The 21169-nt window shown below is 48.7% G+C and overlaps 1 protein-coding gene across 3 annotated transcripts in view; it reads right to left on the minus strand.

The window, feature by feature from the left end:
* The window catches only part of LOC144177386 (uridine-cytidine kinase 2-B-like), a 64254-nt gene extending 50416 nt beyond the window's left edge, over window positions 1–13838 (minus strand). The window contains exons 1-3 of one of the 3 annotated variants that reach the window (XM_077705261.1): window positions 13448–13838; window positions 10693–10834; window positions 9057–9125 (exon numbers count right to left, since the gene is read on the minus strand). In XM_077705261.1, coding sequence (XP_077561387.1) covers window positions 9057–9125; window positions 10693–10834; window positions 13448–13564 — 328 coding nt within the window. In that variant the 5' untranslated portion in view covers window positions 13565–13838. Of the gene's footprint in view, window positions 1–9056; window positions 9132–10692; window positions 10835–13447 lie in introns of all 3 variants that reach the window. The other 2 variants (XM_077705260.1, XM_077705262.1) reach the window with 2 other exon arrangements.
* Window positions 13839–21169: the final 7331 nt, after the last annotated feature.

Consider the following 21169-nt stretch of genomic DNA (forward strand, 5'->3'; position numbering starts at 1 on the left):
GGTGTGTTCATTGGCAACGTCTCTTTCAATTTCGGTTTCGTTTGTTTATGTGTCTCGTGTGGTGGCGGCGTAGCAAGAGTAATTTGAACCGAAGGGGGAGGGGAGGAGGAGGAAAAATGGCGTTCGGTTCGCGCCGCGCTCCGCACAGTCGGACTGCTGTAGCAAGCACTTCGGCTGCTCCTGCTGTCGATTTTTCTGATTCCAGCAGCAGTGAGGGATCAAGCAATGATGTGGGATCTTCAGATTTCAGTTAGGAAGACGAAGCTCCGGTTCAGGTGCCTCGAACTTCAACAAGCGCTGGCAGGTAATTTCGTTGTGACTCCGCGCTGTATTTATAAACAAAACGTGCTTCTTATCTGACGACTGCGGTTTTGATTTTGTGTTTAGGGTCTCGAGAACGTACGGGCGGGATATTTTGCCAAATGCACCGCGCCGTATCGCGCTATCACCTTCAAGATAACCTTGCGCTCGTGTCAGATTAGCGCTGCAGGGTTCAGGTGCGATGCTTGTCGAGAGCGCTCGATTTTTTTTTTTCTTGTTTTTTACCACCGAACTGATAAGGATTTTGTGCGAGGTCACAAAAGAGTATACCGTAATTACCTGATTCTAACGCGCACCCAATTTTCCTGACAAAAAACCGAAAAAACTTGCACCTCCGATTGTAACGCGCATGGAACTGTGTGAGCAAGAAAAACAAATGCGATAGAAACGGGTGATTTATTTCCCGAAGTAATCTCACTCATCTCACTCCTCGTCGCTCTCCGCTGACCACAAGACTCGTCCTCGGCGCCGTCAAGCACGTTCGCGATGCCACACTTCTGAACGAACGTTCAACCATGGTCGATGGGATCGTGGCCCACGCCTCACACGCCCATCCCGCGAGCTTCTCCAGAGGCGCACGCTTCAGCCGACCGCTCGTTTTGAACACGTGAGAGCCGCTGCTGCCATTGCTGTTATCAAGCGCGCAAGTGGAACGATCTGACTATTTGTATGAACTCCTATGGAAAAGTCTAGGCGCCTATGCTTCCTGCGTGCGAAAAATTGTTGCTAAAAGCTTCAGCGCCAACTTGACATGGCGATGGTGATGGGTGGGACGAAATTTTCGCTGTTTCGGTTTCGGTTTCGTATCCGATTCTAACGCGCATGTGATTTTTCGACCTATTTTTCCGGAAAAAAAGTGCGCGTTAGAATCAGGTAAGTACGGTACTTGGATGCACATTTTACATAGACTCACTCACCCTTGAGTGCCCTCGCGGCGTGGCACAGCCGTCAGTTGCGCTAGGTTGACGGGCCCTCAAAAATCCAAAACTTGGTGTAGACTGTTGATTTATATATTGAATCATAGCCAAGGAACGTAGGAACAATTTGTATATCTTAAAATACCTGAAATAATTTTTAGTCTCGGTAAAAGTGCCGATTTGTGTTTTTAGTATACTTTTCTTGGGGGCTTTTTTCTGATTACTTGACAAATAAACTGTAAGTAATTGTACTTTTAACAAAAGTGATGCTTTGTGTTTGGAAGAGCAATCTATAAGCTACAATTCCATGCATAGCAAGATTACGTGTGTCCAGTAGCTCAAGAGAAAAAAAACGTTTTGTGGAAGCACTTAAAATCGGCCGTTTTTCCGCCGTAACGAAAGAGTTAATGCCGCCTGTGATGATGCATGGTTCGGGCAGCTGGTCGACCAGCGCCTCGAAGTCAGAACTGAAAAGTGCATAATCAGGACGAATGTAAATTGAGCATACCGTTATCAACCTATTAAAAATTATTGTGCGTATTGCTACAGCCTCAAGGACGGTGTTGAGAGCGATAGGGTGGCATGCTAGGGATTTCCGGGCTATTATGGCTACACCGCTCGAAGAGTGTGTGCAGCCAACCCTATCCTTTCTGAATACCATGTACCTATTTAAGAAATTTGAGTGATTGGGATTCAAATGCGTCTCCTGAAGACACATCACACTTGGCTGGTTCGAATGCAATATCTCATGGACATCATCAAGATTTTTAATGAGGCCTCTACAGTTCCATTGAGTAATATTTTCTCTTCCCATTATGGAGATTTAGAAGCTACTGAAGTCTGTGTGTATGTGTGTTCATGTGTCTTTCGGGGCTGTTACTCTAGGATTTGGCTTTTTGGGCCTATCTGCTGCTGGCTTGGGCGTCGGAGGCCGCTCCTTGCGCTGCGTTGCAGGCAGGAACGGCCCGACATCCATCTCGTCGTCGGATGTCTGAGGGGTGCCCGACGAACCGGGCCCCCCGGACATGGCCCCCCTTCGGGAGCCCATCGTTTGAGCCGCCACCGCCGCGGGCGTCGGAGACGCCAAAAGTGGCACGGGCGGTTCGGTAGCGGTGGGAGCCGATGCGGGGCCCGTGGTGTCCATCACCTCGGTACCCTCCAACGCACTGGAGGACGGGGAGACAGAGGCGGGAGCGGCACTGGTCCCAACAGAAGTGGTTTGCACCACAACCGCTGCTGCCTCAGCAAGCGGCGTGGTGCCGGGTTGGGCTGCGTGAGGCAACCCAGCGGGGGGCGGGGGCGGGACCAGGTCAGACTCGCTGAACTGGGTCCCTGTGGACACCAGACGCCGCTCCGCCCCCCGGCGAGCCGCGTCAGCGTACCTCCCCAGGGGGAATTAGGCGAACCTCTTTCGCGCCTCTGGGAAGGTGATGTTCTCAGTTACCTTGATGTTGATTATCTTTTTTTCGAGTTGGAACTTTTCACACTTGCGGGAATACGCTGCATGCGGCCCGCCACAGTTCACACAACAGAGGGTGTCGGATGGACAGTTGTCAGTCGGATGATCGTGTGCCACGCATTTTGCACACGTCGTTCGGCCACGGCAACAGTTTGTACCATGCCCGAACCGCTGGCACTTAAAACAGCGCCGCGGATTTGGGATGTACGGACAGATGGAGCAACGGATAAAACCTGCATGTATGTGTTGTGGAAGAAGTGCGCGGTCAAAAGTCAAGATAATGTGCTTGGTGGGAATCTCCCTGTCGTCTCTGCGGATAGTGATGCGTCTCACGGCAGTGACGCCCTGATCCTTCAAGCCGGCAAGGAGATCCGCATCCGTTTCGTTCAGGAGATCTGTTTCGGATATCACACCCTGCGAGCTGTTGAGGCTCCGATGGGGTGTGACCCTGATGTCAAGATCAGCCAGTCTAGTCTGAGCTAGAAGCTTTGCAGACTGCTGCTTGTCATTTATTTCTATTAGGAGTTCACCAGACCTTTGTTTTTTGCACTTATAAGATTTTCCTATTATTGCTTCAAGATACTTGGCAATCAAGAAGACTGACTGAGATGCTAGAGGGTAGGTTGGATTGAGGGACTCCATGACAAGAAATCGAGAGTAATGATCTGGTTCAGGAAATGTCAGAGATGGCAATGGAGGAAACGATACTTCGGTGCGGCCCCTTTTAGGGGGCCGATCACGGTTGGTGGGGGGTTTTAGATAATACCATGCGGCATAGTATAAAAGCAGGGAGACGGGGGTACTTTCTTCTTTGACCTTACCCTGGTAGTCAAAGAGGTCCCGGAGCTCCCTGCCTGGTAGACAGGCAGGGAGCAATCGGCCGGAGTTTGACCAAGGCTCCGACGGCCACCGTTAAAGGTTTCTACCCTTCACCTTAAAAACACATCACCACGGTAGGTCACAGCTTATGTTGGGGGGCTCGGGGTCCGCGGTATCGCCAGTACCGTCACCAAGATTACTCAAGGTGCCCCGTGCGGGGCCAATCTCAAACCATATCTCCGCGTTAACGTCACTGTTCAGAGCCACAACAGATATAATGAATAGACTGGAACCCAGCTGATAGCGTAACATAAACCAGGGAAAATATCGGCGATGCGCAATGAGCGCGTTGGTAGCAGCCAGATCAGGCGGCTGCCATGTTTGTTGCCACAGCGATGCCTAATCGAGAAGACCGTTTCAGCGAACCCGGACGGAAAGCGAATCGAGTTTTAGAAGCTATCGCTTGCTTCGTTTCAGTCTTCGCTTCAGATGCTGGATGCTTTCGTCCCCGCCGAAACTGACATGAGCATCAAAATGCGTGCCGTTGAGGCTCTTCTGGAGCAGTTTGGCGCAATTTTCGCCATTTTCGTGCTTTTGGAGCAGCTTGGCGCAGGAAAATGGAATTGTATCAGAAAGGCGCAATATATGCAGCTGTCTCACCCCTGGATTTATGAAGTTTACAGAGTTTGCAGAAATAACGCTAAAACTGCTGCAGTAGCATAGTTGCACTCCCTGGTCCTTCTAGAGCACAAAGGGATAAAAAACCCGCCGCGGTAGCTCAGTGGCTAAGGCGTTGCGCTGCTGAGCACAAGGTCGCGGGTTCGATTCCCGGCCGCGGCGGCCGCTTTTCTGATGGAGGCGAAAAGCAAAAACGCCCGTGTGTACGAGATTTCGGCGCACGATAAAGATCCCCAGGTGGTCAAAATTAATCCGGAGCCCTCCACTACGGCGCGCCTCATCGCCTGCGTTGCGTCGGCGCGTTAAGCCCTACAATCAATCAATCAACAAAGGGATAAAAGCTATTTGAATATTTAATTGGTAGATAATGACAAAATTTCCCGAAACGGAGTGCCATAACATGTTGCACAACTCTAAACTTACACCCCATAGATGAAAACTGACTGCATATTTGTGCTCAGGATGCTAAAATACACTAAATGTGCAAATCAAAAGCGCATAGGTTAAAAAATAACAAAAAAATTCCCGCGCCTTCCCGCGAGGGGAACACGAGTAAATGCAGAGCATTGGGGGTCGTTAACGCCGCGTAAAGTCGCGTTAGGATGGGTAGTTGGGTCATAGTTGCGTTGGTGTTGGTTTGGGGTAGAGAGAGGAGAGTAAAGTCGCGTTAGGGTGGAGCGAGCGTCAACCAAGGAAGGAAGGAGCAACGCAGTGACTGAAGCACGAGCGACCGCTAGCCGCTTTATATTTGCAGCGCGAGCAGTAGAGGGAGAGCAGTACGGGCTGCTATCACGCCCCTGTTACGCCGAGACCGCGACGGAGCGAATGGGCTGACTACGACGCATGTGCGTGCCAGCTGCTGTTGAGTGAGAGGAGGGAAGGAGGAGAGGCGCACCTGCTGCGGACGCGGAGCTGTGGACGCCGTCCGACGCAGGAAGAGGCGAGGCTAAGAAATGCTCTGCATTTAAAATGTCCTCAAGACCAGTGTCCCCCTTAATTATACGAGCTTACAGGGACATTTGTTCAGAATGCCTCCTTTACTCAGAGTGCTTGCCACAACATCACAGGCAAAAGGCTAACACTTACACTCTCGGGGCATGTTCATCCCATAAGCAGGGGTGGAAGTGGACTTGAGCATTTTGGAGCAGCTCAGGCAGCAGGAGTAATGCTGTTTTGGAGCAGCTTTGGAGCAGTGAAAGGGGAGTTTTGGAGCAGTGCAAGTCTGTTTGGAAGCATATTTCCAGAGTCAAATATCCTTTGGTTGCCATTTTTAAGTTCTGGTAAATGCACAAAAAAGGTCGAATGGCTTTTACTCAACATTCTATCAGTACTATAGCAGACCACATTTTCAAAAATTTAGAAAAATATACATTCCCAGAATAATCTGATGCTTACTTCAGACAAGTGAAAAATAACACAGTTACAGCCATGAGAAAAACCACGAGAAAACACGAGCTAGGCAAAATGGTCTGTCTTGCACCTTAGAATGTTTGCCTTCATTTTACATTTAACGAGACTATAGATTTTTAAAAAATTAAGAGAGGAAGACATTATGAGGAAAAGAAACTAAGAGGAAGCAAGAGATAATCTGAACTCCACATGACTAACAAACAACGAAAAAGAAAATACTCTTATGTATTATTCAATTGCCTTATGGACCAAGTACATGCTTCTATCTAAGCAAAACATACTGTGCAACTAAGTCATGTTTATCGAAATAACCGACGTACCAGTGTTTATCAACTTGTTTTGGAGAACAGGGGTTTACAAGCCTCCTCATTCTCCCCCCCTCCCCAATGCAAGAACTGGTGGGTTTCGGCCAGACACAACTATGGAGCTTATTACTAGCAGATAGCGACTAGTTTAACAGAATCTCCCCTCTCGCTTGAGCCAGGGCAGAGGCATCTAACCTGTGGGCCTACTCGCCATAAAATAAAATGGTGAGGGTTTGACTGAACAATAGAACTATTTTACTTTATGCTTTTCACACTAAGCGGAAAGATTGCAATCACTGCTGGTAGTGAGCCATGCATCACGGTGCAGCACGCTGTGCGGTGAAGCTGCATCTCGGGACAAAGTTTGCGCATCACCCGCGCCCCAAGGTAACTACGAAGTCCTGTGAAACTGCGCTGCCATGTAGTTACGATTCACTTCGAGCCCTGAGCACGCGAGTCCTTTCAGGAGTTCGGTGGAGCACGCCAAGTTGTGAACGATAGCTCAATGGATGAGTCCCTACTGCTCCCAGCCTGCTCAATGCGACCGGCATTGAACATCACAACACAGTTGCCTCACATCGTGCGGGGCTGTTTTGGAGCAGTTTCGGCGCAATACTGCCTTTTGGAGAAGGATGGAGCAGAAAAATCAGATTGGCGCAGTGTGGAGCAAATGCAGCAGCACTTCCACCCCTGCATAAGGTAGCGCCTCAGAAACAGGACAACAAAAAAAGAAAAGACAAGGGCCACCACTGGTCCTTGTCTATTCCTCCTTGTTGTCCTGTGTTTGGGGCGCTGTTTAACACTATGAACGTGGACCAACTAGCCCAACCTCAAGGGCACTCTCACAGCGCAAAACTTCAATGAGGCAGCTCCAAGCTATGCTGAAGGTGAGAACCGTTGGCCCGAAATCCACTCCACTCGGTGCCCCAGCTGCTTGCACTGCTTGCACTGCGGGGACCCCAGAGTGGGGGCCTCCCCGTCAACGTTACGGTAGTCAGCGCCCCAAGCGCGATCTGGTCACATGGCTCTGCCATAGTAGGCAACACCTAAACAGCAGTAAGCAACACCTAAGCACTTAAGCTGTGGCAACACCTAAACTACTCTCACACCATGCTTTTGAGCGTGCATCAACAATCATGTGGCAGCCTTCAATACAGGCACTGCTACAAATGCTTCAATACACTCTGAAAAAATGACAAACATCCACTAGATGCTCCAAACACAGAGGTAATTAACACAGTGTACAGCTTTCTGTGAATGACCAAACTAAGCTTCACAACTTTACGATTAATCTGACACAAACACAAACGGCGCGAAAATACAATGTTATCGACACAAATGTATCCTTAGCAGCATTTTTCATGTGCTCCCAAAGCGATGCACCACCTATTAGCATTATCTATAGGAGCCAACAATAGTTGTTTAGTTGTTGGAACTGCTGGACCCCAAAACTGCACAATGCAGCCTAGAAAAATTGAACTGAAATGCACAGCCCAAACCAGGAATTCCGTTTCCCCCGTCCAGAAAATGGTCGTGCCACTTGCACATAAAGCGTCCACCTGGGGAAATGACCTTGGAGAGCATTTCCCCAGGTAGATGTTTCCACAGCATTCAGTCTGTGGAAATGCTCCAAGAGGATTTCCACAGACTAAAACACGCATAAACTGCGCACACCAAACGGGGACAACTTGAAAAGGCAGACGCAGGGCAGGATAAATGACGGCAGAAAATTGTTGCCTCTCTTTGGTGTGTGCAGTTTATGCTTAATAATAAACCGAGCAGCCTGCGGTGCAATGAATCATTCTAACGCACTTCCCGTAACATCTGCTGAAAGCTAGCGGAGCTGCATAGCACAAAGCTCACCCAACACACTGGTAATGCTTCGCTGTTGGCTAAGACGCTGAAGGGCAGGGCTCATTGGTGCATAGTGCTTTTAGCAATGCTGCGCAACAGCGCATAACAGGAACAAAACTAGGTAAACTACAACCAGGACAAACAACCTGTCTCTGTTTGTTTGCAGCATTTTTTTACTCTGTACAACCCCGTTTGAAAGTACTATCATGACCAGCATTCAGTTCCAACTAGTACATGGCTTTTTTACGCTAGCAGCGACCACATGTACTGCTAATATTTGTTACAACCTAGACAAGAAATGCAATGCGGCAGCAAGTCTAGCTGTTGTGGTGTTGACAACGGCCACAGGATATGTCCCTGGGTGCAAAGGGAGTGCTTGGGAGGAGGGGGAGGGTAACACTGGGGCAGCCACAGGCGCCACCGGGTTTCTGCAATCAGAACACATGTCACAGGCCACAGCGTGACACAACCAGAGCAGCGCCTGGTTGTTTTTCATCCTGATGAAACAGTGCAGCAATGCAGCTCTTGAGCCCTTGCATTTAGGAATGATTAAAAACGCGTCTTTTTAACGGTGGTTGAGTAGTTCGTGTAAACTGTTCGGCAGAATTAACTGTGCAATTCCCATCACAATATTACCTGTAATAATCATACGTTGAAGCCTAGCTGTCAAAGTGAACACACAAGATTTGACGCGAGAATTGTAAAATAAATTTTTGGGTTGTTGACCCACTTCTCAAGCATTACTAATATGCATTGGAGGACTTTTTCACTTTGGGTATACCAGGCAAGTCCACTGCAGCACATCAGTGGCATGCAGAAAAGTCAATCTCCAAGAATAACACTCAAATGCAAAACTTTTCTACGCAATTTTTTTCCACAACTCAGAAAACAAATTTACCGTAATTGAAAAATAACTTTTAAACATCACGGTGCCACCTGGAAGTCTTCCGAATTTCTAATGAATGGCAGCCTTGCTGGTCAATTATCCAAAAAAGTTTTACATCTTTGCTGCCCTTGAAATGAGATTTGGCATTTCATGTCAGGCCGCCTTTTATGCATTCTAGGCTTGAATATTACATGAGAATAACCCAATCCTGTAAAATGTTAGGTATGAAAAGCCTTTTTCCCTTAGAGACACGAGTGCCTCCCTTGGTGCCGACACCAATTTTGCTTGCCAGCACAAACGGTCAGGGTGGCAAACGCGACTGTTCCTTCCGAAGCACCCTCGGCCGACACATTGTGAGAAAGCATAGCAGGCATGCCCAGGACAAGCTCAGTCACAGAAATACAAACCTATGCAGTGGCTCTCATCACGGTGCCACACATAACTCTGTGCAGGTATCCCCACGACTGACGCGCGGCCTGTCTCTTCCGTCCATGCACAAGGGGGCCACATGCACAGTAAGCACACAACGTCACTCACCAGCCACTGACACGCACGCACACGCACACACGGAGGGGTGCAGCAGCAAGCACCGGCCCTAGGGACATCCATCCACAAGGGAGGGAAAACACCGCCATCTGCATCCCCGACCCGGGCCCACTCACAGCGACTTGCCCTCTGTTCTCCACTCCCGATTAACTGGCTGTACAGGACACGTGGAAACTTCTAGGTAAATGATGCAATTTGCTCTGCGAAGAGGGCAGGCAGCAATGAGCATCCACGGCAAACATTACGTCCTTCGCACTGTGATAGAAAACAGGTGGCTAATATATATAAGGGCATGCCCTTCAGCCGAGAAACTAGCAAAGCGGGCATAGGCATTGGGAGATCCAGCGTGGAGCACGTCTCATTATGGCCCCACCGACTTACAATATAGAAATTCAAAAGGAATGCCTTAGTTAGAACCATGTCGGGCAAAGCAAGGACAATTTTCGAAGCATTTAATGGTTTTTAAGCGGCACTTAACTAAGTTGAAACAAACGGCTGTGCCCACTGGGCTGCATTCACGAACTTAACAAGAACGAAGGTGAAGACACTCGAAGGTGAGGACACCCTAGATACTCTGTCCAGCTAAATAGAGTACCTAGGCCCACGGGGGAAGTTGGGAGCGCAAGTCTTCCTTGGCGGGCACAGAGTGCCGAGATTATATCTTTCTAAGGGGGAGAGAAGGGAGTGCCTCAGAAAACAAGCACACAGCAGTGCAAGGTGTGCCCCTTCGTGGCTAGCTGTGGAGAATGGAGCAGTCGATTAGTTCACCAGAAAGGCGGGAAGATGAGAATTGTGCCACACATAATGAGCATGCAACGGCATGTATCGCATTTGAAAACACACGTTATATATGCCCATAAAGGCATATATTCCAAGTTTGCCTTCAAGTATTGCATTTTACATGGACATGTTAAGTCAGCAACTGCAACTGCTAATGAGGAGTAGCAACATGGAACTAAGCAGTTAATTTCAGCAAATAGCACAAAGACGAGTTCACGGTGCCATAACTGTTCACTGTTATATCTGATATACTGTTGTAACCACTGTTGTTATAAGCGTGTTGGACTTTATCTATATGGCAAGCAGGAAGAGGAGGGGGGCAAGCACGTTCGTAATCTAAAACGGAAACAAACAAGCAAAGAATGAAGAAGCCCTATGTTTCTAAGGCCTTTCAAAGAAAGCTCAATGTGTAATACACCTTTGCGCTGACTATTGTAAAAGGGCACCAGAAGCTCTCACAGCGCTTAACCCCCTCACTAGCGTAAATGACCACGTCATCTACGCGGCTGTTACATGCGGCCCCCCACGATCTGATATTTGGAGCTTGGTCAAGAAGTGTTAACCACTGAAGCCCTGCTCTGAAGCCACTCGACTGGCGCCATGTCCCAATCCTGGGAGGCCATGGCTGGCCACCGTGCACAACTGCAATTGACAGCAGCACTAAAAAAGAAGAAGATGAGCACCAGGGGCTCCCCTCATTGCCGACACCCTGCTCACCGGGGTGGTCGTAGTTAAAGAGGCCCCGATTGGCTCTGTCCCGCTCCACGGCCGACAGGCCCTTGTAGAAGTTGTCCTGGTGAATGCACACCACCTGTCCCTCCTGGCCCACCCGCGACATGATCTTGCGGCACACCGACGTCTGAAAGAGCAGAAGGGGTGCGGCAGCAACCTGGAGCTCTCGCGCAGACTCGCACTTGGCGATTAGCATGCACAGATGCTCTCACACGTATTTGTCAAGTTTTGGTGAAGACAGGCAGCCCCCCCAGCATACCACGGCGTCCATTCACCCGTCACTGTGGTTGGGGCCTGTGCAGCTGAAATTGTTCTCACCTGATTTCTGAGCAACGATGTCTTGCTGGTAAACAACTGGGGAATGCGACATTCGTGCCCCATTTGGGTAGGCACAAATGACCAAGTGGTTTACAATAGGAAAAGTTTCAACTGGCAAAGTTATTATTCCAACACCGTGTATGCCAATCACAAATAACATTGCCGTTAATGGCACCTAACATCAAACTGGGATAACAATATTTGTCAGACTGAAACTGGTGAGGCAGTGTATTTAACCTGATGAAATGCAAAATCAATCAATACTTACAAAAACAGAAAAAAAAACTTTGGCTGCAATAGAACTGTGCATCAAAGAATGGTTCAATGCATATTTATTAAGAGTGTGCAAGCGTTCGAATTCAAATTGAGCAAATATTCAAGGTTTTAAACGCACATAGAATACTTCTTGTAGTTCACAGATGGAAGATGCCTCCGAAGCATCAGCTAAACGAAATGTCTACTTATTTAAACTAAATGTCTATTTATTTTTCTTGCTGTCTTTGTTTCATGCCATGAAAAAAGTATTTACAAAGGTTTTAGGTCATCTTTCTGCTTTTATTGTAATTTAGCAGTTAATAAAGCTTACCCGAGAAACTTTCATATCCGTAATTGCAAAGTACTGTATTTACTTGTGTAACCCTCGCACTTGCGTAATGCTCCCACCCCTAATGTGAGCCATCGAAACTGATTCTTTGTTTCCTTGCTTAATCCTCGCACCGCCAAAATTGCAACGGCAAAAGTCGTCTGCTCGCGAAACCCGCATGGTGCACACACTCGCCACCTCAGTAACTTGGAAGGATAACTTGGAAGTAACTTGGAAGAAGAACAGTAACTTGGAAGAATACTTCCGTTACAAAATTAGCATTTGATATGAGAATTTCACATTTGCTACTGTTATGTGAGTGGGTGCATATTTGTGGGTATTGTGGTTAATCAAAGCTTCATTAAGGGCAAAAAGTCCCAGGAACACCACTGAACAAGTTCAACACCATTTATTCACATAAAGTTTGGTGCCCACTGAGCTGTTGCAAGAAGGGCATATCGGCAGTTCTTTTCCACCGAACAGGCCTCAATTGTAGATTTTTTGTTAGCCCAGCCATGCTCAAACACTTAGGTAAGGGACAAAATTTTATTCAACAGTAACTTGGAAGAGCACGGACTTGTGCAACCAGAACACAACGCTCTAGTTCATTCTTATTTTCTGCATTTCCCTTGGTCCCATGTTAGCCTCAGCATCAATATTGAAACAATGAATCAATTAACACAGCACGGGACAACCTTGGCAAGGTTAATCATACAGGTCAAACCAAAACATTGAATTATCTTACTAGCACAGAATAAGACCCTGGTAATTATCGGCCTAAAATAAAATGGTGTAAATTACACATGGCTATTATGACTGCAACAGCACCACGAAATCCCTGGCACCACTTTCGGATAATAGCTAGCTTTGCAAACCACAAAAGGGACTTTGTCCAACTACTCGCTCAACCCCCAAACTGCTGGTCAGGTGTCCACTTGGCAGCGGTCTTGTCAACTGAAGATAAGAAATTGCGGTAAAAGCAGTGTGGGTCCCCTCCCTGCAAAGACGTGTGCACAAAGCGGCATGCAGCAATCCCTGGAAAGAAAGAAAACTAAGCACCAATTGTCTAAACTGGCCCCTTTGTTTATTGTACACTGCAAGGACTGTGTGATGCTGTCCCTGCCGATCTGCGATACATACGCTGTGATTACCATTCCTGGCCTGTTCCACCCACTTGGCACTGATTTGTCTGTGCGTTGATGAACTGTGGGGCTGAGAGGCGGTGGTGCTCGGAGCAGGGGTGGAGCGAACTCAGCTCGTAACACAAATCCCACACAAGCAAAACAGTACTGCTTCCGAAGGTCACCACGCAGCGAGACGCCACGATGAGCCAAGTGCGCACGCCCAACAACCCCGTGAGTGTTGGTTTACGTTCATCTCAGAAAAGGCGTGAAAAAACACGCGGACGTAGGTTGAGGCGCTCTGTGTTTATTTTTTGTTTGCTTTTTGCGACTTTTCGGGGATTAAGTTCATCGTTATACCCTACCTGACCGCAGGAGGTAAAGTGACGGCTACCCCCAGCGGTCAAGTACGGGTAGCCGTCATTCATTACATCCCCACCACTACGAACACAACGCTAATCGCACTTGCGGAGATTATCATCCCCCAAAGGATGGGTTCTGCCTAATTTCGTTTCCCTGACAAAGGATTTCTCCTCAAGCATCCCACGATTTTTTAGCTGTCCAGTATGCATGTACTACGGGTCAGAAGCAGGACTGTGGAGATCCCGCTACTGCCAGATAAAGGCTTCTGATTACAACTGCAGTGCACCCGCCAATTTGGTCTCTTTTAGAAGCAGCCTCCAACTTTGCAATACTGGCACAGCTGTAATACGCCCACCTTTCCGGATGCCGTGCCACCGGCGACACCAATCAAGAACGGCGTCTTCGTGTTGAAGCCACTGAAGCTGTAGTAGCCCACGGAGTTGTTGGCCTCAGAGCCGCAATCTTCGGACATCGCTCCCCTCCCTCCGGCGCGGTGCCGTCGCAGATCCTACTCAGTGGTTGCAGCAGTGCGCTCACATACGAACGCCGTCGGGCTTGGTTTGCCTGTTTCTTTCCACAAGTGCGAGTAACACAACAGCCTCTAATAATGTCCGCAAGCAGCGAGCGAGCGCTTCCTGATAGCAGTAATAGCACAGAACAGTAGTAACACAGAACAGGGAGGATTTGTAGTAAGAAAATTGTGTCGGCTGCTTTTCTCATGGGATTTGAGGATGAGTTCGCTATTGCAACGGTGGACGGGATAATAACATCTACGACACCTCCTGGAGGTCATAGACTGAGTTTCAACGCGTGAGGCGTGAGGTAGTCCGTACCAACATTAGGGCTCTTCGATTTAGTATCGGTAGAGTGAACTAGAACACAGAGTGGTTCAAACCAGAGTTACTCTGGTTCAAACCATAGAGTTTCATACAAGTAAGAAACTCTATGGTTCAAACCATATGGTTCAAACGAGCTGCCAAAAATGAAGCAAAAACAGGGCATCGGAAGGCGAACCCCCTGAAGTCTTGCAGTCGTCTCGCCGCCACATGGTGGTCAGTGGCAACTTGAGCTTCTGCGTGGATAATTTAAAAACAAACAAACAAATCAATATTTAAAAAATTTATATAAAAATATAAGCAGGCAAATAATTATTTACACAAATAATTGCACTTCATTATTAACAGAGTTATTCAATATAGACAGTTGCGAAACTCCGCTTCCGAATCCGGGCGGCGCTAGCCCCCCCACCTGCCCCCACTCCGCGGAAGCGCGCCGCCGGAGAAACGTGAAGCCTATACATAAAAAGTAAAATCGAAGTCGGCCCAGGCGTCACTGCACCACGTGACCCCACCGCACGTCTGCTCGAAACTGCTCTGCGGCCCGTTGTCGCGAAGCCTGCTATATGTTGGTTTTTTTTCCCACGGCTTTTGTCTTCCGCACGTACACGGCACTCCTGCCCGCACACGGGCATGAGATCGCCGAGCAGACAAATGCAGGAAGGACGGGGAACAGCTACCGCCAACGAAACACGAGAGATGCCCCGGAGTCGGAGACCGCCGCCGCCGCCGGCCCACCCGACCTTGGAGGGCCGACTGCGGCGGCTTGAGAAAGGGAAACGGCGGAGGGAGCGGCTTCAACGGACCTGGGCTTGCGAAGGCTAGCTGCGTGACGTCATGCCGTCCTAACTTTTTTTTAAGTGCGAATGCACTTTATAAGCGACCCCAAACCATCCACCACCGGCGGCGGCGGCGGCGGCGGCGGCGTCCGCAGTGCTCCTCTATATTTAAAAAAGAAACAGCATCCGGCGCCAGGTTTCGATCCGAGGACTTTGCGGCCGCAGCGCGACGCTCTACCGACTAAGCCACGGACGCCTTTTTTTTTTTTTTTTTTTTTTATTGCCGGTCTTCGACAGTGCAACACAACATAAAGGTACTACAGAAAACACACAATCTACAAAAAGGCCGCCATGCCATGATGGACTGGCGTTGTCATTTAAAATTCCCTAAGCATGGCGAGGGGTTCCACCCTTGGCAACCACTCAGGAACCGAAAACTTCGCTCTCTGAATTTCAATGAACTTGGAAACAGTTTCGCGGAAATATTGTCGCGTCGGCCGCGCGTCTACATCACAGTTGAGCCATGCCATGCGCGACCGCCAAATACTGTGCAGGCCCAACAACATGACGAGATCGTACGGCACCCCATCCTCTCTCTCGATACATAAAAACCGTATTCCATGTGGGTTCAGTGGAAAGTCCTTTCGCAGTGTCCTTTGGAGGACATCCCATAGAAACACTGCTGCCCAACAATGGAGAAAGACATGCTCCACCGTTTCCGGTTGTTTGCAAATAGAGCAGTCAGTTCCCCATATAGAAATCCCCTTACCCTCCATCCATGTTGCAACTGAAAGCGTACCCGTGTGTAGTTTAAAGAAGAAAGACTTCGCTCCTGGTGATACTTCCATTCCCTTAACCCTTTTTAGAACATCTTGTCCTGGGCCTGCACAGTATAAAACTCTATACATTGGTACAGGTATGACCACATCGCATACATCCTTATATAATTTTTTCTGCGTGACATTAGCCAAATAGTGCATCGAAAATCGAGCAAACAAAAACCGGGATGGCACAACAATCTCTTTAAAGTATCCATAGATGCCCCCTGTCATACTACTCGTAGAAACTACGAATTCGGGCAAAGCCCGCATTAGCCGCACTTGAAGTACTGTGCGCAGAAAAGGGTCTTGAACGTCCCGCAGAAACAGAAATCGATTCACAAGCTGTCTTACAAAAAGCCACGGACGCCACGCTGATATCAGTGTGAGTAATGCGCCTTATATCTTTAACGCATTCAAACTACGTCGTCAGCGGCGTGCGTTTGCGACTCAGCGGCGTTATAGCGGCTTGATAACTGCGTGGTGTACACGTGATACTACAAACCCGATGGAAGAGATGGAAGAGAAGGCGGCGGGGCGGTGGGCTGCGGGGGCCGAGCGCAAGCGCCGCAAGCGGGCCGACAACCGTGCATTCGCACTTTCACATTCTCCCCCTCGGGGAAATGCGGGGGAATTTTTCCTGGCAAAGGCTGCTGCACCCCGGGGATCCTTTCCCCCGGGGTGCTCCAGCCTCGCCCGATCGGGGCTGGCTGGAGCGCCCCGCGGAAGTGACGTCACCTGTTTTTTGTTATTATTTCTTGGATTTGGTCGTCGTTGTTGATCGCCGAAACTAGTACGAAGTACCATGCCGGCCGTGCAAAGTGGCCGTGCCGGCACTCATGTTTAGGTCGGCTGTGCTTTTCATTGTTTACGATGAAAAGCACGCGCTTTTTGTACGCGCCGTAAGCGCAGGCTGATAACTCTTCTCCTTGGTACATCGGCTGTCGTTCGGTACGTGTTGTAGTATCTACGCCGCACCGGCGGGCAAGGCAAAACCACTCCGAGTGGAGGATTCGGAGGATTGTGTTGCACGTTTAAGTGTACAAAGTTCATTGGTTGATTTCACTGTCATTTCTCATACCCTCAGTATTCAGTACCTTCCTTGCCCCAGTGGGATTTAAGTAGCAGGCCCAAGTTCAGTTTCTCAGGCTGGCCTCTTCTCCTTTCAAAAATCTTTTGCTATCTCTAGCTCTCTCTTGCCAGCATGCCAGGTGCTTGTAACGGTTTACTAGGATTGGCAACGGTCACCATACGATAAAAATTTCTTATGACTACTTTCATTGCTGTAGTTCACTGCACTCAGTGTACTAGGGTGTTTGGCGCACAATAGTAATTATGACTGCAGACAGCCTACAGTTCTTAAAGCCCACATCGAAATCCTGCCACGGACTCGTTCTTGCCTTCACTTCGATAAGGCTGTCCCAAATGGGTTGATCAGCCGAACATGCTGGAAGGGATGTTTTTCTACACTCTGAATTAATGTTTGATCATTGTGCATACATTAAAGCATTTTTGCTGGTTCTTCCTTTTTATCTCTTGACACCCAGTGCAACCAATGGGCTGGTAAAAGCTGTGGCTTGTCATATGTGTTTCCAGTTCATAATGGTGCATTCTGCTTGTTGCCAAAGCCAACTGCAGAAAAGTTATTTGCAGTGCTGGCGATGGTCTTTTGTGGGCTATAAAAGCAAAATGTACTGGTTGTTGGTCAAATAAAGTGAGCCAATTTTAAATGTGTCTTCCCAATGCCGGATGTGTTTTCTTGGAGGTTGTGTGTTTGCTTAGTCCTTTTGGGAACAGTTGAGCATGTATGGCTCATGTGTTGGCCATGAGACTAATCAGCATTTGAAGGTTCATGGGGCAGGTACAACTTGTACAGCTGGTGAGCGAGGGGATATAACTATTACATTTCCGATTTTCTTGCAACATGTCACTAGCATACAACAATTAGGATTTATAATTTAGCTGCAGTTCTTTTTTACGGCAATACTGCTATTGTGCCCATTATAAAATTCATAGTAATTACGACCAGCCGCCATACGTTGCTGGCCGTAATGTGTGCGGCGTCATCAGAAAACATCATGTCATAGTTACTCCCGCCGTTTACCATGTACGCGTTTTGCGATGAGCGTGCGGCATCAACCTGGCTTGCCCGTGGTGCTCGGAAAAATACCAGGAAAACAGTCACGTACGTCTGCGCCACAAGGATGAGCACAAGACACTTCGCAGACGCCTAGCTCGCGAAGCCGGTTCTACCGCGTGCCGACGCATTTCACTTTAGGAGGATTGGAAAGCCTGCGGACAAAGCAATCCGGGTCAGCCAGTCATGCATGCGGAAGATGGATATGACGATAATTTTATGGACCTCATGACTACTACTGCCACAGTGAGAAGCGACGACGGAACACGTAAATAAACAAATTTCGCGCAATACGTGGTGGTACGTGTCATTCAGTGCTTCAGGAGGATCTAAAAAGAAATCCTCCAGCTCGCCTTGCGTCACTTAGTGCAAGTTTCGCCAGTTTTAAAGACGAAGGTGTAACATCAAACGCGAAAACTGACCGTACATATATGTGGCGTCGGCGGGGCCACCGCTGTATGGACTGGTGTACTTGAACTCATTTCGCCAGAGCAGCAGCCAAATCCTCTCACTACGGCGCTAAACCGGCACCTTGGCAGAATGGAACCTTAAGCTGCCACGTGCTGCCAGCTGCAGGTGCACGTGGCAGCACGTATACGCGTAAACGGATGCGCACACACAGCTCTGACTGCTGGGGAACTTCAGCGTGATGAGCATCCAGTCTGCTTGTCAGAAAATGAAGGCCTGTATGCTTCTTTCTTTTTGGACAACAAACGTCACATGGTTGGCCGGTTCATCACTTGCAGTGGTAGGCTGTTGGACAGCTGCTGCTATGACCAGAAGCAACATGCGCACTATATACTTACATGACGTTTGTATACAAATTATGTGCAACAACGCTTTTATCAATTTGGTGTTGACAGGAGCTGTGGGCACAGTATATGTGGGAGACTATATTGGCGCTGCCCTTACCAGCGTGTGGTACAGCGCAGTGCTCACGCTGTTGATTAGTTACCAGCGCAATTTTTACAACGGTGTGTGAAGTTGGTGAAATGAAGTACAGTGTATCTCCTGAATTGGTCGGTGCTTCCTGCTTCGGCGTGATTCTTTCCAGGCCATCACTAACAAGGGTGGCAAAGTTGTGCTTGTGCCAGAAGCCAAATTTTTTGACACTTTAATTGTGATCAGTACTTGTAGCACTGCAGTGTACCTTGTAACTTTGGAAGCTCGGAAAAGTTGGTACAACATGACCAAATATAGAGTTGTAGGCACGACGAAAAGAGGCATATTAACCCGCGTTTACTCCAAACATCTTTTTGTCACATCTAATATAATTCAGGCCTCTTTTGTCCCAGCTGTGCTGATTTCACTCCCCAAAATAAGGCACCTGCTGGTCTTTTTATGCACAGAAAGTATGGTGAGGTTTCAAAACATTTTAGGCTGCTGCGCCAAAACTATGCGGACAAAAACGCTGGTGTTCAGCGGCGCGTACTACAGTGCACCAGAGTCGAAGATCAAGTGCACCGGGCACCAGTAATCTAGACCCAAGAGAACTCTTGTCAAATGAGGGCCTTCGAAGGTATTCCTTCGGCCTATTCTTCTCCCCACAAAAGCCACAGATTCTATGATCTAAATGGGAGCGCAAGCAGCCTTCGTGCAACACTATTTAGACCTTTGCCGGCAGAGTCTTCAGCCAGTGCCCACGTTTGAAGACACAGACCCATTCTTCCCTATTGAGCCACAGCAAATCAAACCTGATGGCGTGATATGGGGCGCGCACACACCTTCCAAAATAAAAAGAAAGAAAGAAGTGCGGTTACAAAAGCCGGCGAATTTAAAGGGACACTGAAGTGAATTTGCCAAGCTCCCGTTTTTGCTTGCACTGCGTAGACTGGCTCAAATTAGCCCACTTTTCATCGTTTATCCGGTTGACAAATCGGTAATTATTTTACAAAGCGCCAAAGAAGAAAAACTACCATGCGCGGTTTGCGGCGGCCGCACCAACTAAAGCTGTGACGTTAGGAGGAGCCGCACCGTGATTGGACGATGCCCAAGGTGAGCAACCAAACAAGTTTCGGTTTCGGTTTCGGTTCTGTAAAACACAACCTGTGCGTTGTTGGATGGGCATTCTCAATAACTCAGTAATCATCGTACCGCGCTTCTGCCATGTTGTCAGCTGTAAAAATGCATAAAGATAAGCCTCCCAGGACGGCTTGGAATCGTAGCATTCACTAGCCGAGGCCTACGCAGTGCATGGACGCCCTCCGCGTGCCCGCAGACGCACAAATGTCATGCGCTTCCCCCTCCCCCCCCCCCCCCCCCTTTTTGGAGCTTGCCTCACTCATGCCTGTACCGTAAAATGCGTGTTCGCACCAGGCCACCAGGCCAAGGGTCTGTTCATTCTGGCCTGTGCCCACTGCCCGCTAGCAGTCGGTGCTTATGGACAGCACGCCAACGAGAACTCGCTAGCGCGCCAGTGCCAGGCTGCGCGCGTTCTGGGAACTAGTTCGTGGAGCCATGAACGTTGCGGCCCAAACAAAGGTGAACTGAATCTAGAAAACATCGGCAGAAAACAAAAAAAAAAAAGCACGTGCCCGCGGGGACTCGAACTCGTGACTTGCAAAACACTCGGCGGCGACATACCTGCAGCCTTAGACAACTCGGCTACGAGACGGGCTGCGCCGATTATGGTAATATAAGGTATATATTGTACAACAAGTTTACATTTTTATTTAGTTTTGGCATTTCAAGCAGCTTAGGTGACTATTTGTTGTATTGTGCTCGTGCAGTAAGCGTCCCCCGAGTTTCCGCAATAGCTCACGTCTAGCAATTGCATTTCGTAGACGGAAAAGCGTTCGCAGATGCGTAGTCGTGCTGCTGACCGCTGTGCTTGTTCGCCCAGCGCAAAAAAGTGCTTCCCGCACCCTATTTTTACGCTGTACGGTAAAAATATCAGTTGATTTTATTTCCTTAGTACCTATATTGACTTCGCTGACTCTTCTCCCGCCTTCAAGAGGCCTTATATTTTCCTACGGGCGTACCAGTCAGCGAAGCGTCGCATGTGCGTTTGCACAGCGCTTGTGTGAAGCGACCTTGACTTGGAGCTAGATACAGTGTACAAACTAACCAAGTAAAGAAAGGCCCATTCTTCCATTCACAAACGTGTCCTGGGCCTGGCTTCGTTTCAACTGAGCGAACGAATTGCGACGACCCGTCGCCGTCCGGCGGACGAAACGCTGGGCCGACTGACTCTGTCTGAAGGCCGGGGAGCCGTGCAGATAGCTCAGCCAATTGCGAGCTCGCCCCCTCTCGACGTCACACGAAAACGCCGCAGAAAATGGGCGAGCGTAAAGAGAGGAGGACAGCATTTTCGAATTAAGTTTTCTACTAAATAAAAGCGCGTAAACGCGCCCAGAGTGGTCGTAACATAGCCTGGGGACCCCGGACTACAATTTGCGCAAGTAATCCCGCAATGTTTACATATCACTTCAGTGTCCCTTTAAAGCATGTATGGGGTGCAGAAACAGACTAATCACTGCATAATTCGCATAACTTATTTACCGACCA

This window comes from Haemaphysalis longicornis, unplaced genomic scaffold (assembly GCF_048455015.1).
Source record: "Haemaphysalis longicornis isolate Haplotype H1 unplaced genomic scaffold, Haemaphysalis longicornis Haplotype H1 scaffold_1, whole genome shotgun sequence".
In the NCBI taxonomy this organism is placed as follows: Eukaryota; Metazoa; Arthropoda; class Arachnida; order Ixodida; family Ixodidae; genus Haemaphysalis; species Haemaphysalis longicornis.